Here is a 21,353-nt window from a genome sequence, read left to right as displayed (position 1 = left end):
TGTACTGTCAATCTTTCCTCTTGTGAAGCCATTTTCTAAGAGAGACTTGGATAGTCTTTCGTACCAGGCTCTAGGGGCCTGCTTCAATCCTTACAGTGCCTTATCCAATTTGAATACATGTTCAGGATGTTCATGACGTTCAAAACCTGGAGATAGCTTGATATAGACTTCTTCCTTGAGAAAACCATTCAGGAAGGCACTCTTCACATTCCTTTGGAATAGGGTGAATTCCATATGTGAAGCAAGGGAAATGAGGATCCTAGTAGCTACCATGCGAGCTACTAGGGCAAAGGTCTCATCATAATTGATCCCTTCCTCCTGATTGTATCCTTGGACAACAAGCCTTGCTTTGTTCCTTGTAGTATTTCCATGTTCATCCAGCTTATTCCTGAATACCCACCTGGTCCCTATGATGGTTCTGTCTGAGGGTCGAGGTACCAAGTGCCATACCTTGTTTCTTTCAAATTGATATAGTTCCTCTTGCATTGCAATGGATTTCCCTGCACTCCTTGTTCTGCTACTTGTGGGGTACCTTGCACTGCATCTCCAACTCTTTCTTCAGCTTCAGTGGTAGTAATTGGGGTACCAGGTTCCTTTTGAGAAGTGGAAGAGGATGTGACATTGTCTTCACTTGCCTCCTTCATCTGGCTCATCATATCAGCCTTACTTTTTTGAAACATCAGATATTTCCCTTAGCACATGCATCACACACTCTTTGCTCTTTGAAATTTGAATTTGGTAGACCACGAACCAAGTCCTTCCAGCAAGCTATACTTCAACGTCTTCACGAAGTACGCATTTTCAATAGAGTGGGAAAGAGACTTCTCGATCCTTCCAACTCCCAAAATGTATCCCTTCTTGCCATTTTCGAAGGATACACTCCCTCTTTGCAGGGCCTTCAGTGAAAGGAAATTATTTGTTCTTCCAGTCATGAGTTTCGAGCAATCACTATCCATGTACCACTGTTGACTGCTCCCTTTCACTATTCCCTGTGCACTAAATCAATGATTAGACTTAGGAACCCAAGCCAGCTTGGGTCCTTTATAATGATAGAACAGGCGGATCAAACTTCTTTTTGCCCATGCAGGCAACACATATTTTCTTTTCTGGGAACCAGGTTCCTCATCAGTACGCCTCTTTTCAACAAAAAACTTTATTTTTATGCAAAGATTGAGTTTTAACTTTACAAGAGTGCTTGTAATGACCAGTTTGACCATAGTGAGTGGACAACCTATTATCAACTACAATTACATACTTTCTATGGGGATTATAAGAGGTTTTAGCCTTTTGAAACCCGATGCCTTGCTTGTTTCTACCATTACTCCTGTATATAGACGTTATCACATCAGAGGACCGGGTCCATTTTAGTGACTTATCAAGATCATTTTTAACCCTTTTTAAATCCTCCTGAAGTTGTCTATTCTTTTCAAGCTCAACAACAAGACTTGTTTTAACTTTCTTAAGCTTACTCTCAAGCTCAAGTTGAGCCTCTCTTGCCACTTCCTCTCTCTTTCAGTGTTGTCCATCCATTTTTTTGTTTGCTTTTTCAATAATTTATGTTCTTTAGTTACTTCTTACACTTGTTCCCTTAAATTTTCAATGGAAGCTACCATATCATCCCTTTCTTGCTCATTAGCTGCAATTTTCTCTACTAGATTATTCTTTTCTTTGCTAAGGTTCTCTATGGTTTCCTTCAAGTCAACAACCACTACCATCAAATCATCTCTAGATTGTTCAGCATCTCCTAGCTCTATGATTAGGGCATCATTATCATTAACAAAACAATAATATGTATCAATTAGAACATTTGCTAATGACATCAATTTCTTCGAAGAGTAAGACTTCAGATTTCTCTGAACATCCCTGAAATTTACCTCATCATTGTCATCCTCATCGGACTGAGCCATCAATGCAAACAATGAATCATACTCCTTTGCTTCATTTTGTACTGGCATCATGAAGCTGCTTTCTACATCTGGTTCCTCTTCTGATTCACTGGAGGAGTCTCCCCATGCAGCAAGAGCTTGCTTTACAACATTGTCAGCTGCACTTTTTCGGCTGAATCGTTTGTCAAGAACCGGGTTCCTTTTTGCTACTTTGTCAGAGTTGTGTTTGTAATGCTCTTGTTTCAGAAATGGGCAGTCTTTGATGAAGTGTCCAGGCTTTCCATACTTATGGCAACAATCATTTCCTTTGAAATTCCTGTTGGAACTTCCTTTCTTTGGGATCCCACCATTTTTACGAACCATCTTCTAAAATCTTTGTGGTCTATTGGTTGATTGACTTTCCTCGAATTTTGGTGGAGCAACCATCTAGATATAGGTATTAACCTTTTAGAAAGAACACGCTATGATACCAATTGTTAGAAACTAAGCGTCCACCAGACTGTATAGAGAACCGAATTCTTTATGCGTTTCCACTGAAAATACTAATGAACCAAAGTGTATAGCGATCTGGTCCTATATAAGTTTGGTACAGTGCTAACTACTGAACAAGTATGTAAATGAATCATAGGATAAGTTCCCACTGTAAGCAACAGACTGTAAAACCAGCCAGTATAGGGAATCAGGTTCTCTATTTGGTCCTACAGTAGCTCGGTAGTAAATAAAAAATATTGAGGATTTTTACTGGAAAAATCCCAACTCAAGGGGACAAAAACCACGACCTACACTTGTAGGCTTTCAACTTCACTAACTTGTAAACCTCTATTACAAGCCACTTTGTAATAACTTTATTACAAAGGATTTAACTCAAATAACTTGTGGTACTCTCACCACAAGCCACTTTGTGACTCTCTAGTTACAAAGACTTTGACTAACTTGTGATACTCTCACCACAAGCCACTTTGTAATAACTCTATTACAAAGACTTCAATCACTCTAACTTGTAATAACACTTATTATAAGCCATTTTATAACTTTCTAGTTACAAAATTTTTAACTTATGACTAAACCTAGTCACAACATAAACTGGAGAGTTTACGAATTTTGGGTTTCCTAAAAACAACTTCTAAAAAGTAAGATAGGAGTTACAATAAAGAAAAAATAACAAAGACTCAACAAACCTAAGGACTTAAGATATCTTCAATCTTGGATTCGGTCCTTGAGGTTGCAACAGCTTTGTTCTTGAGAGAGGTTGTGGCAAGCACTTGAGAGAGGATTTTCGTTTCTGATTTTTGCAAGTCTTGGAGAGGAATTGTCTTGTGCCTTGCACCAAGTTTATACTACAAAAGACATCACTTTAGTGATGTCAAATCTTGGTTAGTACATGCCTCTTCTTAATGGGAAGTGACTGCTGCACTGTCTACTGAACTGTTGTGTGTACAGTTGCAGGCAGTCACTTTCTGCAGTTGCTTTCCAGCTATATAGTTGACTTATACTTCTGTCAGGGGAACACCAAGGGATCAGGTCCCTAATCTGGTTCTTGTGAGTCTAAAGGCACACTGCCCAGATTATCTTGAGTCGATTAACTTGAATAATTATACTAGGCATACTTCAGGTCCTTTATCTGGTTCTCTCATAAAGTAAGTTATTTTACCTTCCTTGATTGTATTTATACTTGTGTGATATCACTTACAATGTTGTAAGCAAGGTAGGTAAAAAGCCTTCCACAGAAAGTTGACTGATGTACTGTTCCTGTACAATAGTGTGTGCAGGCAGTAAATTTCCTGCTGGAGAGTTGACTTCATACAGTCTCCTCGGAATTGGTAGGGACCTGTTTCCTCAGTTGTTCCTTCCACTCTTCCTCACTTGAGTCATTGCTATCAGCTTTGAGTACCAGGTTCTTTTCTTTCTTTGGTTCTCTTCTTTCATTGTCCATCTTCCTCTTCATCTTGTAGGTCTTCATATTTCTAACCAGGTCTTCTATGGTCAGCTCCTGCAAGTCCTTTGATTCAGTAAATAGCAATCACCTTGCTTTCCCAAGCGCTGGATCCCAACCTGGAACTTTGTGATCTCAAGGTCTTGTAAATATGTAACAGGTTACTTATCTGGTTCTGGATGATAAGTTTGTTAGATTATCAAAATACAAAGTAATGTACTTATGCCCAAGGTACTTGTAACCTATCAATTTCCTTCTTTTTGATGATGACAAACTTAGAATTGATATTCCCCCTGAGAACCTCTCCACATTGTTCCTCCTACAAATCAGCCATATTCCCCATGAGAACCAAACCTAAGGAGCTGATCACAATTGGTTCCTCAAGACTGTTTGGCAAATCATCAAACTCAAAGTACCATAACTTATCACACTAGCTGCATGTCCTCTTTGTTTCTTCACTCCATAATCCCATAACAATATATCATATCGGTTCCGTATCCCATCAATATCAATAGCTTCATGAATACTACTGCCTTGAATGATGTACTCAGCAAATGCAGCAACATAAACACCACAACCACTACATACAAGGTGGCACATAAATGTCAAATAAGTTAGTTTAATATCCAAATAGGAATTAATGTACAAAAAATGAATAAGAATCAGAAATATTCAATAATAATTTACGTGTTATCTTGCGTTGGCAACCCATCAACGACATGAATCTCAAAAGGATCAATGATGGAGATTCCCATAGAATTCTCCTTTGTGTCCCAAAAACCAATACAATGAAGAAAATATGGGAGCAACACTGAGTATGGCTCAACTAATCTTCGAACTGCACTATTCTACCGCGCGCCACTCATGAAATCGTATACATAAATGCGCAGATCTTTGAATGATAATCTCGCCAATATCCAGTGCCACTTATCAGACAGATTTGTAGGGAAAAGGACTTCATCAACTGTAGACCAAGGAACATTACATCTTAAAAATATCCAAGTATATACTCAGCAATTGAATCTGTTTCAGTAATCAAATTCATGTCTCTATTTTTCTCTAAAAACTCCTTGTACAAATTCGAAATCAAGCAGTTAAACCAACAGTCAGTAGTTGTGAATCTTACTAGAACATCAGCACTGTACTTCCCTTTCTTTCTCAAATAGTAAAAAATAACATCAATATGCTGAAATATGAAGAATATACACACATAGTCAGAAAATTATAGTATGAGAAAACTAAAATGTATATCACTAGTTTACATTTTACAGTTAAAGTGTTGACTTACTGAATCACACAAGGGTAGGCCGGGATATACAAATGTGAAGAACCATTTTTTTCTCCAATATCATCAACTCCAAATTCAAAGATTTTCTTTAGCTTATTGCTAGCCTCTGTATAAATACCGTCCTTGATGAATCATGAGAAAAAGATATGGTTCATAACACAAAACATGAAAATAAATAAGAAAAAAAAGAAAAAACTGAAACATAAAACTTACGGCACATTAGTCCTTAAGCCTCTATTGATGAAAGTATTCCACTTACACAATAGTCTGAAATCAACAGGATTGCCAATATTTCTCTGAAAAGGATACTTTATAGTCAAGATGGGCTTCTTTGACTTAGTTGGCTTATTTTGAACAACTTGGATGGTGCCACTAGAGTCAAATGTGTTCATGAATGGTGACTTCATGACCCCTGCTGGTTTCCATTCTCTAGGGTTCATTTCAGGTGTATCATGATCAATAACAACTATACGATCTTCCTTCATAGTAGCAATATTTTTCTCCACTCCTAAACAATCACCATGTACAATATTTTGATTGAAATACTTTTGGGTGATTGCAGTTATTTGAGCCTCAGCATCACTACTCCAGCTATTGTCCTCACCAACTTCCTCACAACTATTTTTACCAACTTGTATAGAATCATCCACCAAACTCCCCATATTAGTAGTATTTTTGTCACAAAACTTCTGGGTGATTGCAGTGATTTCAGGATTGACATCCTCAATCCAGGCTTCGTCATCATCAACTCCTTCACTACTTTTACCATATTCTATAGAATCCTTCACCACACCCTCCATAACATCAACAGTTTGCTCTAGACTTACCTCATTGTCAACATTTTTCTTTACAACTTCCTCACTACCAATATTTTTCTCCATAACTTCCTCACTACCAAAATTATTCTCTGCAACTTCCTTATCGCCTAAATAATCTTTATGAATATCACCAGTATCATGATGGCCATGACTATCATGATGGTCGTCATCTTTTCTATTACCCTGTTCAGAAAAAATATACAAAAAATTATAAGATTATAGTAACAGGTAAAAATAACAAATAAGCATAGTCATGAGAATACCTTTGAAGCATCGTGTTCACCTAGAGCTTTAAAAACCTTTTCAAATGAGGAAATCATTAACTGCTTCAAATATGAAACCTTATCATTTATCTATAAAGAAAAAGTAAAACCGAATATCAATTAAGTTGTCAGAACTGCTCAAAGACAAAATAGAACTGTACCGTGTTGATTTCACTTCTCAGAAGTTTCAGCTCTTTCTCGCTTGAACTCAAGTTACTGGGTTGTGGATCCGGATTCTCATTGTTGATAGATTGTGATTCCAGCTTCTTTTTGGAGTGCTTCTTAGCATTTTTTTAGATCGAGTATGGAAATCATCAACATCATCTCTTTTATTAACTTCAGCCACGACTCCAGATTGGATATGCATCTCATTTTTATCTTCACACATCGGGACAAAATCATGCAATTCAAGCCTTGTTTGTTCAACATTTGTTGGGACAATGTTATCAAACACCAACTACAAATAAATTTAAAAAACTTAGCAATCATGAAATATAATAAAAAAAAAAAAGACAACCAATATATTACTTGTAGAAACTACACAACATACAGTTAATTGATATCATGTATCAGAAATATATAATTTATGTATTAGAAATATATAATTTATATATGAAAAATGCATAATTTATGTATCAAAAGTAGATTCATATGTATTGCTACAAAATGTTGTAAACTAAACAAAAATATATTTTTACCTGCTCTTGACTTAAAAGAAAAAATTCTTTCCTCAACCTCTTGAATGTCACCTTCTTCTTTACAGTCCAGTTTAGTATGCGTGGCACAAGATCTCCAATCCGGTAAGCGAGGTTTTTGTGAGTATAGGGGCAACATTCATAAAACCAACACTGGAATGCCTAAGGCAAACCACCATATCGGTACATCTCTCTCCTGCTATGAACCTTATCTTTCATCGACTCCAACGTAGCATTAAAACCCACTTTTCCCCAAGGGAAAGTCTCAAAATCACCAGATTCAACCAACAGAAAATCATTCTTTGTTATCAAATCATCATTCGTAATAGAAAATAGGAAACTGTAAATGAAATACAATACTACAATCTTTAAGGCGTCCTCATCAGATTTCCACATCTTTTTAGGAAACAGTAAGTTAACAATTTCTTAGACACTTTCGACATGCTTGGAAAGTACAATTCCATCAACCGACATGACTGGACAGATTCATAATCCTTATTAGGATCACCATTACACTTTAAACCTGTGATAGTATAAAACTCTACAAGTGTAAATTGCTACTTGGTGCTATTCACTTTAATCCATAACTCATTATCTTTAGGTGAAACTACTTCCCTAAGAAATAGTGAATGGATAAGTTAGTTCTGTATAAAAAATTCGGGCAAGTCCACAAAATAACCAAAACATGTTCTTCTAAACATCTCAATTTGCTAATCATCCAAACTATTTTTCAAATATTTCACTATACTACAGTTTCTATGCACACCGATACGAGTACTATAATGATCATCCAAAGGAATATAGTAATCCCAAAGCTGCAAACAACACAAAAATATAAATATATATAAGCTTCATAACAATCACAAATACGCACTTTAAACATTACTTATACACTATGTGGATAGATGATACACTTTATATACAAAAGTTGCACATTACTTATTGACTTGATACAAATTATATACAATATGAAAAAGAATGATACATTTTATATACAAATCTGGAACGTAACTGCTATATTGGATAAATTTTCTACATACTAAAATAAACTAAGCGCACACAAGTCAAAGTTATATCATTAGAAAATACCTTCAAATTAGATGAGCTAGAACATTTTTGATCAACATGAACTTTTCTCTTTTTTGATAGAACATCATCCCCGTCCCTTTTAGCCTTCCTTTTAGAACCTTTACCCTTATCCTTCACAACATCCATTCCCACTATTTTAATCTTTCTTTTTGAACTTGTGCCTTTTTCAACAACTACACACTAAGTAGTTTGTGACCTCGTTACTTTATCGCTAGGAGTCCCGCTATGAGAACGTGTCATTCTGTCAACAGGGGTACTTTGCTTTCCTTTAAATAGGGGTATTTTGCATTGCTTCAACAGATTTAGGGGTTGCATGCCCCAAATCGCACACAAATTCTAGTAAATCTTCAAAATCATCATCATCATCATTCCTAATGAAATTAGGGTTATATTTCACTAATTTACCAGCTAATTTCAGAGAATTTGGAGATGCCTTCATCTTCCTTTTTTTCTTCAAAGACTTCTTTTCCCCCATTATTGAGACGACTATGAACAAAAATCGGAAAACCTAGAGTCGATTATGAACAAAAATCGGAAAACCTACTGAAATTTTGATTTACATTGAAACCAAGAGTAAAAATGGAGAAGCTGTGTTTGAGAAGAAAGGTGTTTTGAGAGAACCAAGTGCAATAAGAAAATAACGGAGCGAGTTAAAAGGCGTGGGTGGTTTATGAATTATGGGCTATTATATGTAATAAGTTAGGGCCGGAGGGACATTTCGGGTCCAAGGGGAAAAATATGGGCTATTAAAACTTTGAAGGGCTATACGGGGTAATTTTCTCTAATATTATCCCAAACTCTCCTCGTTTGTTCGGATGAGGCCAAACTAATGTGAATGAGGAATGTGAAAATTCATCCGTTTTACTAAAGTTTTATGACATGTGGGAGAAAGCTGAACTTTCGTCATCTAATAGAAACGTGCTCTAGTCATCCAAAAATATTGGTCAAAGTTTGAAATTTCCTCTTTGTGATTTAAAAAAGGGAAAAAAGCCATTATTACCCCTGTACTTTTGAAATTCATGCACGTTCACCCCCCTTAAAACTTTACGTTCAATCTCCACCTTACCGTTAATAAAGTCTATACAATTACCCTTAACCCTAACACTCGTCCAAGTGGCAGTTGACCCCATCTCTTTTTTCCAAGTCAGTTGCTAAGTCAGCTGCCAATTGGGACTTCCACTAACTTATTAGACCCAAACCCAACGGCCATTTAGTCCCCCTAACCCAATTTCAGTCAAATCAATTTGACACATACGCAGCGTCTTCTTCTTCTCTCCCAAAATAAACTCCATTGCTAAAACCTTCCACGCGACTAAAATCTTCCCAAAAAATCCTCTTTATTTCATTCTCGTCGTAGCTTTGGTTGTTAAATGTTGCAAGCTAGCTGTTCATCACAGATTAGGTGTCGCTATGGCATTATAGCCAAACACTTCACTTCGTCTACTCCATATAACCCTGGAAGAAAATTCTACAAATGTTCGAGGCCCAAGGTTACCATATTTTTCAGTTCTCTTCTTCTTTTTTTGTTAATAATTTTATTTCAATTTTGAAACTTAAATCTTCTTTTTGATTTATGTTTGACAGGCTAATTCATTGGAAAGGGAAGATGAAATCTTCCCCCGAAGTGATTGGACTAATATTAAAGATGTAACATCGTCGATTGAGGAGATTAAGATGCAAAGGGACAAATTGAACGAAGAAGTAATTGCCATGAATGCTATACACCAATATGTAGTGGATAAAGTTGTCAAGTTGGAAGATAAACTTGCAAAGACAAGGATGTTACTTATGATTTCTTGGAGATTGTTTATTGGTTATTTTGTGGCCTCGATGATGAAGTGACTATTTTGCAAATTCAAAGTTGTTGATGTTGAGTTTTATATGTGTAGCCATGTTGTACTAGTATTTGTATGTTCTTTGATTATGATGTTGTAGTAGTATTTGTTGTGAAAGGGTTTTTCTTTTATTGTATACTCCAATTCCTAACCATGTTTGTTTTCTTTATAAGATATGTTTGGTTGTTCCTAAACATGTTCTTTGTTTGCTTTCTAAATAACTACACCCAAGTGCAAAATTGAAAACAAAATAAAACAAACTACAACAGCAATCCAAGCTGCAGATAACTGGATACCTGGCTTTAAAATTGAAGCACTTACAAAATGGAAAACTGGAAAACTAAATACCATATTATCTAGATGTAAAAATTGCTAACTACATAACCAGAAAACTAAAATTGAAAATGGAACACCAACTGTCAACATTCATAACATTCATAGCATTCACCAACATTCACCAACTATCAACATTCATAAAGTTAGTTTATAAGACAGTTGGATACCATATTATAACCCCAAAAAGATGTATAATACCTAGCTATATCATGGCATCCAACTGTCACAACTAAACAACCACAACTAAAATATAAATTTTACTGATATGGTAGTAAGTACAACACATCCATAAATTTACAAATGTTCAATACTTGAAGCAAAGTCCCATCATTTTTGCTCCTTACCACTACCCTTTCTTGCATTCAACTTCTTCAACCTTTGCTTGGTCAACTGATTTCCAGTGATGACAGATTTTCCCAACCATGTTAGACCTTTTGCTGAGAAAGTAAGCTTTGAAGGCTCACTTGCACCACTTGAATCACCAACAAATCCAATTTGCCTGGTTACAATTGGTATACTTTGATGCCTCAGCTGGAGTCTTGTCCTTGCTTCTGAGATACTCTTTGGCCTTACAGCTATGTCAGGCTCAGGTTCAAAGTTAGAGATCTCAAAATCTAGATCATTGCTAGTTGGAAGTTGCTGTTGAATAGTAGGGGTTGGCATAAACACAAAGTTGCTGGACTGACTTTTTTGACTTGGTTGGAGTGCTAATAAATGGAAGTCATCTTCGGTTGGGATCCACAGCTGCTGGTGATGTAGGTTGTTCAACAACAGGTTCATCAACCAAAGTTCTTTGCTTTTTGTTCTGCTTTCTCCTTGAATTGCCATCCATTGGTTGTTTTCTTTTAGAGTGCTATTATCAAATAGAACACAATAATATGTTAGAACAAGGCAGAAAAAATCAGAACAAGGCACAATTATATTCAACAAACAAGATTACCTTGGCACAACCCCTAGCATTATGTCCAGCTTCTCCACAGTTATTGCATGTCACGACTCTCTCTTTTCTGGATTGAGACCATTGCCCTTGCCTATTGATTGACTCATTTGCCTCTCTTGTTCTTTTCACTTTTGGTCTGCCAGCTTGCCTTACAAATTCAGGTGGGTCCATTTTCTAGGAGGGCTCTATCTTCCAAAACTTTTCACCTCTCACAGGTTGCAACTTATGAGAATAAGTCTGGAGATTTGCCTCTTTTGAAAGAAACCAGTGAATCTCACTCAAAGGATCTTGCTTCTTGTACAGGAGGGCACAGATTGCATGAGGACATGGGATTCCACAAAGGTTCCATGTCCTGCAAGTGCATTGTTTTGCACCCAGATTGACAATATGCCTATCACTACCTTCTACCACCTCATAACCTTGGTCAGCACTGTCATAGTAAGAAGAAACACCATTTTCATTGTCATAACAACTATCACTTTCATCACAATCAATGGCAGCTTCAAGTTCATCATGTTCATCATGATCATTGTGATGGATTATATTAGGTACATTAATACTTGGCTCACAATCCTCTACAGCAAATATGTTAATAACATTAAATTGTTCATTCACAAGGTCCAGTAAAGTCCTAATGCCATAATCACCTTCTATTTCATAATATGAACCAGAAGGACCATTAACTACTAATTGTTGGACTCCTATATACCCCAAGTTAGAAACATATTCATCAACTAAATCATTGTAGGAAAGCAAGTCGGAGTCAAAACCTTTCTTAATGTGCCGGAATTTTCTTGAGTATGCTATGAGTGGCTTCTTGACCCACTCTCCACCATAATGAAAGACCAAATCCAGCAGGACCATTGATAGTAAATAACAGAATAAATTAATACTGAGAAAATTAGGATTTGGAAAAAGAATAAGGGCAGTTAAAATAAAGATAGTAAAATAGAATCAGCCACAAATTTAATAATGCACGTCAACATTAATAAACTAATATATGCAGCCATGGATATGGTGGACCATACATTAAAGTATTATACGGAATAAAGTGTCCCAACCCCACCCTTCAATATTAAAATTCCGATTCACTTCTTTTCTACAAAAAAAAAAAAAATAATTTGGGACCACAAAATATTATAATCGAAACCCTAAACCACCAAAAGGCTTCCAATACCACATGAGGCACATGCAAACAAAAAGAGTAAAATTAGGGTTTATTACTGTAAAACCTCATGTAAGTGAATACAAAAGCAAAGCACACACTACCAGCTTGAAATTATCGTCAAAGATAGGAGAATTGAAAACTCTAACCAACAAAGAACTATTCAGTAAACCATAACTTCAATAAATACAAAATTAGAAAAAATTAGAAACCCTATGACAACTACAAACACCTATCAGCTTCAAATAATCGAAAAAGAAAAGGGTTTATGAAAACCCTAACCAACAAAGAACAAATCTGAAAGGGATTCGGAAAACTTTCTTCGAATTTATTTTTGGGATAACTCAAGATAAGAGATTAAACTAACAGAAAAATCAATTTTTGGGAGAAAAATTTCTTACCTTGCTTGAAATTGCCACTGGAAGCAAGGATCCTGATCAGTTTTGATTCTCTTTTTTTCTTTGAAGTACCAGAAGGTTCGAGCAAATGAGTGAATAAGGTGTTTTCAGACGGTTTAATCTATTTATTTGATGGGTTTTCGGTTACGGGTGACGGGTCAATAAGATTCGGAGTAGGTTTGGGTTTGGGTCTAATAAGTTAGTGGAAGTCCCAATTGACAGCTGAGTTGGCAGCTGACTTGGAAAAAAGAGATGAGGTCAGCTGCCACTTGGACGGGCATTAGGGTTAGGGGTAATTGTATAGACTTTATTAACGGTAAGGTGGAGATTGAACGTAAAGTGTAAAGGGGAACAAACGTGCATGAATTTCAAAAGTACAGGGATAATAATGGCCTTTTTCCCTTTAAAAAATTGACCAAGGATTTTACTTTCACTATCAAGTACTACTCCTATCGACAAATCGAGGTGTCTACAAATGCAATATTGTACTCTTCTTGTCGGATATATGCTGGAAGAAATGCAGACAAATTCACGGCTCACAAACGTAAACAACTTTGTCCAGAAACTGGCATTTATTATATAATCCAATGAATAAATACAATAAGGAAGATATTAATACAATCATCTGTGACATAAAGCCATTTCTAGTATATGTATATAATGTATGCTGTACTAGATAATAATAACGTCGTCAACAACTAAATTTAAAGAGAGCGTGAGGTCTGCCTTTTGAACTATAGCTACAGAATCATTTCACTTCTTTTTCAGGGCCTTTCTTCTGGTTTGTAGAATTTGATAGGACGTCTGTTTACTGGCTGAGCTGGTCTGGCATTGGTTTCAGATTCCTGTGAGAAATAAACCATTCCTTTATGATTAGATTCTTGTGTTTTCCGATTAAAGAACCACCCTTTTAGAATTACACAAATTGAACATAAAAAAGTTTTTTTGGGTCTGAAAAGTTTATCACAAGAAAACCTTTGAGTTGGATCCAAATAAAGAAACGACGAAAATATAATTAGAGAAAAAAAAAATCTTAATTTCTAATATTTTGGGGTAGCAACTCACGTCATGAACAGCTTCTCGGATCAGTTTCATTTGTCTTTTCGTTATAGTTTTCACCTGAGAAACAAATTCACATAAAATTAATTAAGTAGTTTCAAAATGAAATTCTTTTACATAAATATAATTTACGTAACGAGTTGAGCATACTTGATTACCTTTCTATCAATAGTCCAGACAACATCTTCAGTGCAAGGCGGTACTGTTAGGGAGCCAATATACCTGTAATATGTTTTTCCATCCATTTTTATTAGCTTTGGATCAATAGTTCCAATGGCTCTCTCGACACCTTTTGTACTGGCAAGAGCTTTCAAATCCTTCTCTATCTGTGGTAAAAAGAAAACAGCGTGTGACCTTCTACAACTAGCAGGTTAAATTGCACTAATAGTCTTTATAAGTTAAATATATAAATATATTGGTGTTTACCATAGATAAGAATGAATCAGGCCGTCCAATCTTGTACATGATTCCAATTACAGCAGTCTTTCCATCATCGCTTTCATGTACCAAATGAGCCTCCAAATTAAACCTGCATTTTTTGATATTAATTGAGGAAATAAATCATTGGAAATAAAACGAGAAAGAGAAACTTAGAATAAAAATTCGCAGAGCAATTATATAACATCGAATTTATGTAAGGTATACCTTTTTCCATTGATAGTGTGTTCGGAAGGTGTGTGCCAATGACATTGTTTGAGTTGATATTTTGTTCCATTTATCTTCAAGTATCCTCCACCACCCTCCCATCTCAACTGCATTTGCAAGTAATAATCACCCATTAATAAATGGTTTCAATATCCCGAGTCTAATTAATTACATTGTTAGTACTAATGATCCACAATTATCAATTTACCATCATATCGTGGCCTCTGTTCAAGAGAGTGGCATTGGATGGTTTGTAATGCGTACAAAGTTTTCCCAAGTTTGATACAACTTCAACCCTTTTGTTAAGAAGATCAATTGGAGACTGCAATTTTCCAGTATTGCAGGTGCTCCATTCTGGATGAATCTTGCCCCACTTAGCTGGTCCATTCTCGCTTTTTTCATCGTAACTAAACTCACTCTCATCATCTGCAATTTCCCAGACAACAAGAAAATCATAACAATAAACAGACGCAGATCTAGGATATTGAGTTCTGCGACTTCAACTCAACCATTTACTTCAATCGAACTATGTATACATATATTTAAAAAATATCAAAATGCATATACATATAAAAATGATCACACTCATTCTGACTGTATATAAAGGAAATCACCAAAAATAAGGGCCATGCACGCACTAAAATCAAACATGCAGAATTCAAAAGACACTGGAGCCAATTTATTAATAGTTTTGACGTACCAACTTCTGCAGATCTTGCAAGAAATGCACTTGAAAGGAAAAGAAAAGAAATGAACAAGATTTTTGTTGCTGCCATCTTCATTATATCTCCAACTGTTGAAATGTTTTGCTATAGCCTATATAAGTTGATGAGCAAATTCAGAAAACTCCTGGATCATTATATAGGGGAAAATAAGGTAATGTGAAGCTGACCAAAAAGAAGTTGCTTTTGACTAAACTTCTAGTGCGAAATTTCTAATTTAATTCAGGTGGCTTGAAACATCGTACGACTTTCTGGATTAATATAAAATATGGTATATGAAAAGATTGAGGACTCCTTTTTGAAATTCTTCTTTTGACTTTTTGCTGGTTAAAATTCTATTTACACTACTAGAATTCCGGAAAAAAGCGACCAAACTTTAGCGACCAAAGTTGGTCTGTCAAGAAAAGCGACCAAAGTTGGTCGCTAAATTGGCGAAAATAACAAAATAATTATTTGATATACATTAGCGACCAAGGTTGGTCGCTACTTGGTCGCTAATTTTCTCAAAATATTGACCGGACTGGTCAGACTTGCTTGGTCAAAGGTATACTGAGACTAGCGACCAACGTTGGTCGCTACAGGGGGACCCACTTATATAATTATAATAATTATAATATTATTTTAAAAAAATTATGAAATATAAATAAATATAACTTAAATTAGTGACCAAAGTTGGTCGCTAATTAAGGGGTAAGCAGATAGCGACCAACTTTGGTCGCTAAAATGGGACCTAATTATAAAATTTAAATAATTATATTTTTATTTAAAAAAATTATAAAATATAAAAAAATATAATTCAAATTTAGCGACCAAAGTTGGTCGCTTACAAAAATAGAGACCAACTTTGGTCGCTAATCTGGGATTGAGTTCTAACGTTTAACAATTATATTATTATTTTAAATATTATATAAAATATAAATAAATTTGATTTAAATTTAGCGACCAACTTTGGTCGCTAATATATATATATATATATATATATATATATATATATATATATATATATATATATATATATATATATATATATATATATATATATATACACTATATACTCCAATATATACAGGGACGGGTTCTTTTAGGTATTAAAACGTTTCGACTTATATCAATTAATATATATATAAGCTATATTCGATATAATATTAGGTATGTATATATAAGAACATGAAGCGCTCGGAACATAGGGACGGGTTCTTTTAGGTATTGATACACTTGTAAATTGATTCATCGACTTATAACCTACTCATATGCATGTATATATATTAACAATAAATGAAAACGTCTCGACTTATATCAATTAATATATGTATATATATATATATATATATATATATATATATAGCTATATTCGATATAATATTAGCTAATGCACTAATACTTAATGCATAGTATAGTATAGTATATATACTAAGTGTATTATATCAAGGTATATTCGATATATATAGCATAATATAGTATATATATATATATATAAAAGAACATGAAGCGCTTGGAACACACGGACGGGTTCTTTTAGGTATTGATACATTTGTAAATTGATTCATCGACTTATAACCTACTCATATGCATGTATATATATTAACAATAAATTAAAACATCTTGACTTATATCAATTAATATATATATATATATATATATATATATATATATATATATATATATATATATATATATATATATATATATATAGATTAAATTGAATTAAAATCCTGAATTTATACTACATATGTACATAATTTTAAATTGAATTAAAAGTAATTTAATTGTTTTTAGAAATAGCGACCAACTTTGGTCGCTATTTTGGTCAAAAAGTCAAAACTTATTTTGCTACCAAAATTGGTCGCTATTTTTAATTCCAGTGTCAAAATCGGGTTTCCCCTCCCATTCTTTCAAAAAAATTCCCCAAAATCTCTCTTTTCTCTCTCACACTCAACCCCCCCCCCCCCCCCCCCCCCCCCCCCCCTCCCTCCGACTCCCAGCAGCAGCGGCGCCACCCATGCCACCGACGACCACCGACGGTAGCAGCTCCACCGCCGGCGACCTCTATTCTCAAGGTAGGTTTCTTTCTCCTTTCTTTATTTTTTTCGAAATACAGTGATTTTGTTTAATTTGTCCATATTAGGGTTCAAAGTTATATATTATTTGTTCAACCATGATAGGGTTCAAAGTTAATTTCTCCATTTTAGGGTTTAATTTCTCCATGTTAGGGTTCAAAGTTAGCTCAACCATATTAGGGTTCAAAGTTATATATTATTTGCATTTTTTAGGGTTCTTATTAATACATTTAGTCCAAAATATTTAGTTTTACCTACTAATTTGGGGAAGAAATTGTTTGAAGAGAAGAAACCCTAAGAGTTGCACCTTTAGGATTATGTATTGGAATTTTAGTTTATAAATTAAAATTTTAGGATATGACTTGAACTTTTGTGGATATGAGTTGAATGTTTAGGATATGAATTGAACCTTTAAGATATGAATTGAAATTTTTTGTTTATGTATTGGAATTTTAGTTTATAAATTGAAATTTTAGGATATGACTTGAACTTTTGTGGATATGAGTTGAACCTTTAGGATATGAATTGAAATTTTTGTATATGAATTGAACCTTTAGGATATGAGTTGGACTTTTAGTTTATGTATTGAAATTTTTAGTTTATAAATTGAAATTTTAGGATATGACTTGAACTTTTGTGGATATGAGTTGAACCTTTAGGATATGAATTGAACATTTAGGATACAAATTGGACTTTTAGTTTATGTATTGGAATTTTAGTTTATAAATTGAAATTATAGGATATGACTTGAACTTTTGTGGATATGAGTTGAACCTTTAGGATATGAATTGAACCTTTAGGATATTAGTTTATGTATTGGAATTTTAGTTTATAAATTAAAATTTTAGGATATAACTTGAACTTTTGTGGATATGAGTTGAACCTTTAGGATATGAATTGAACATTTAGGATATGAATTGGACTTTTAGTTTATAAATTGAAATTTTAGGATATGACTTGAACTTTTGTGGATATGAGTTGAACCTTTAGGATATGAATTGAACCTTTAGGATATGAATTGGACTTTTAGTTTATATATTGGAATTTTAATTTATAAATTAAAATTTTAGGATATGACTTGAACTTTTGTGGATATGAGTTGAACCTTTAGGATATGAATTGAACCTTTAGGATATTAGTTTATGTATAAGAATTTTAGTTTATAAATTGAAATTTTAGGATATGACTTAAACTTTTGTGGATATGAGTTGAACCTTTAGGATATGAATTGAACATTTAGGATATAAATTGGACTTTTAGTTTATGTATTGGAATTTTAATTTATAAATTGAAATTTTAGGATATGACTTGAACTTTTATGGATATAAATTGAACCTTTAGGATATGAATTGAACCTTTAGGATATGAATTGGACTTTTAGTTTATGTATTGGAATTTTAGTTTATAAATTGAAATTTTAGGATATGACTTGAACTTTTGTGGATATGAGTTGAACCTTTAGGATATGAATTGAATCTTTAGGATATGAATTGGACTTTTAGTTTATGTATTGGAATTTTAGTTTATAAATTGAAATTTTAGGATATGACTTGAACTTTTGTGGATATGAGTTGAACCTTTAGGATATGAATTGAAATTTTTGGTTTATGTATTGGAATTTTAGTTTATAAATTAAAATTTTAGGATATGACTTGAACTTTTGTGGATATGAGTTGAACCTTTAGGATATGAATTGGAGCTTTAGGATATTTGTTTATGTATTGGAATTTTAGTTTATAAATTGAAATTTTAGGATATGACTTGAACTTTTGTGGATATGATTTGAACCTTTAAGATATGAATTGAACCTTTAGGATATTAGTTTATGTATTGGAATTTTAGTTTATAAATTGAAATTTTAGGATATGACTTGAACTTTTGTGGATATGCGTTGAACCTTTAGGATATGAATTGAACCTTTAGGATATGAATTGAAATTTTTTGTTTATGTATTGGAATTTTAGTTTATAAATTGAAATTTTAGGATATGACTTGAACTTTTGTGGATATGAGTTGAACCTTTAGGATATGAATTGAAATTTTTGTATATGAATTGAACTTTTAGGATATGAATTGAAATTTTTGTGTATGAATTGAACTTTTAGGATATGAATTGAGCCTTTAGGATATGAATTGAACTTTTGTAGATATGAATTGAAATTTAGGATTGCGGGAGGATTTTGTAGAAGGGGTTGATGACTTTATTAGACATGCAATGCAACTTCCACCAAGAATAACTTAGATACAGTACTTGGCATAGTGTGCCTTTAATTGTTGTTCTCATTAGCGACAATGATGATGAGAAGACAATGACATGTGTTTCAAACAGTGATGGTGTAGGTAGGAAGTTAACATTTCCTAAATTGATAAAAGAAAAGGTTATAGAGGAATTCTCTACTTCATTTTCCAAGAGGAAGTAGAGAATTCCTCTATAACCTCTTCTTTTATCTGCTTAGGAAATGTTAAATTCTTACCTACACCATCACTGTTTGAAACACATGCCATTGCCTTCTCATCATCATTGTCGCTAATGAGAACAACAATTGATCAAAGACACACCCTGTCGGGTACTGTATCCAAGTTACTCTCTGTATCTAAGTTCATCCCGAGTAATAGTACCACGAGGATAATCACCAAAGCCACCAGACAACTTTATGATGCCAATGAAGTAAGATGAGTTATTCAATGAGATTCGTATTGTAAAGAAGAAGAAAGAGACTGATCTAGAAAGGTGGGTCGAGGGTCGAGCCTCGACTATACATGTAAGTTTTTTACTTTTCATTAAGTATTTTGATTTACTTTTATATAAATTTTGAAATACTAATTCAATATAATTTTTCTTATAGGTTCGCTTCACAGCTGATGTGGGGGAATTCATACGCAGTCAGCCACCTAATGAGTTGGGCGAGGCAATCCAACTTTCGGATGAGGATGCTGAAAGAACACTCCTTGAGTACTTTATATACTTTGAACTAGACAATAGAACCAGTTTTCGAATGGGCTTGTAATAAGCGTTAACTTAGTTTTGTTAGCTTAATGTGTTAGTTCTATTAAACTTTATACTTTGTTGCTTTTTATTGTTGTTGTTGTTGTTGTTGTTTGTTGTTGTTGTTGTTGTTGTTGTTGTTGTTGTTGTTGTTGTTGTTGTTGTTGTTGTTGTTTATTGTTGTTGTTGTTTAGGATTTTTGGTAAGCTGGCAGGTGGTGTAGCTGCCAAAACAGGCATTTTCTGGCAAAAATATACCAAGAAAAGCGACCAACTTTGGTCGCTATTTGGTCGCTTTTCCCTTAAAAAAACAATTTTCTGGGCAATAGCGACCAACCTTGGGTCGCTATTCTATTTTAAAAAAATAATTTCTGGAAATATAGCGACCAAAGTTGGTCGCTTATAATTAAAAAAATATATTTTTTGAAGTTAGCGACCAACTATGGTCGCTTATTTTTAAAAAAAATAAAAAAATAAATAAAAAAGCGACCAATCTTGGTCTCTATTTTCTAGATTTTAAAATATAATATTTGGATTAGAGACCAAAGTTGGTCGCTTTTTTATGATTAATAATAAATAAATAAATAACGTATTTTACATTTAGAGACCAACTTTGGTCGCCAAAATTATATTATTAAAATAATAAAGCGACCAAAGTTGGTCACTATAGTCTTTACCCGGAATATTTGGTCCTTTTACCTTAGAGACCAAAGTTGATCGCTAATTAGCGACCAACTTTGGTCCCTAAAATAAAGGGACCAGCAATATTGCGACCAGGCATGTTTGGTCGCTTTTTGGTCGCTTTTAGGCCTATAAGCGACCAACTTTGGTCGCTTTTTGTGGTCGCTTTTTACCGAATTTCTAGTAGTGTTAATTAATTGACGTCCACGGCAATATCATCTTTATTGAGATAGATTCTCTTGTTAATTCTCAAATTTATTTCTCGCTTGCATGACCATTTATGAGCGATTCATTATTGTTGTCTATTCATGTTGTATGGAATGTTTAAAAAAGACTTTACCATTCGCGCAATTGATCTTTATACAAGGACCTATATTTGGACGTCCTTGCATTAGTTTAGTGGTAAGAGCACAACGTGCGATGGATAGGTTCAAAAGCACGTGTTAAAATCCTACCGCACGGTGGATCGGTGGAGCTGGAAGTGGGAGTGGAGCCTACTTTTTTTAACCTAATATATTTGACACACACACATATAAAATTTATAATCTTAGAAATTAA

General features: G+C 34.1%; 1 protein-coding gene across 1 annotated transcript; it reads right to left on the bottom strand.

Moving 5' to 3' along the window:
* Positions 1–13,314: 13,314 nt before the first annotated feature.
* LOC107809059 (bifunctional monodehydroascorbate reductase and carbonic anhydrase nectarin-3-like) lies at positions 13,315–15,166 on the bottom strand. The gene is made up of 7 exons (XM_016633651.2): positions 15,051–15,166; positions 14,559–14,776; positions 14,351–14,457; positions 14,132–14,234; positions 13,864–14,031; positions 13,712–13,765; positions 13,315–13,491 (listed from the first exon to the last, which is right to left on the bottom strand). Exons 1-7 carry the CDS (start codon positions 15,130–15,132, stop codon positions 13,411–13,413), a joined length of 813 nt encoding a protein of 270 aa, XP_016489137.2. The 5' UTR covers positions 15,133–15,166; the 3' UTR covers positions 13,315–13,410.
* Positions 15,167–21,353: the final 6,187 nt, after the last annotated feature.

Source organism: Nicotiana tabacum, chromosome 8 (assembly GCF_000715075.1).
Source record: "Nicotiana tabacum cultivar K326 chromosome 8, ASM71507v2, whole genome shotgun sequence".
Classification (NCBI taxonomy): Eukaryota; Viridiplantae; Streptophyta; class Magnoliopsida; order Solanales; family Solanaceae; genus Nicotiana; species Nicotiana tabacum.
This window is presented reverse-complemented; position numbering and strand designations above follow the sequence as displayed.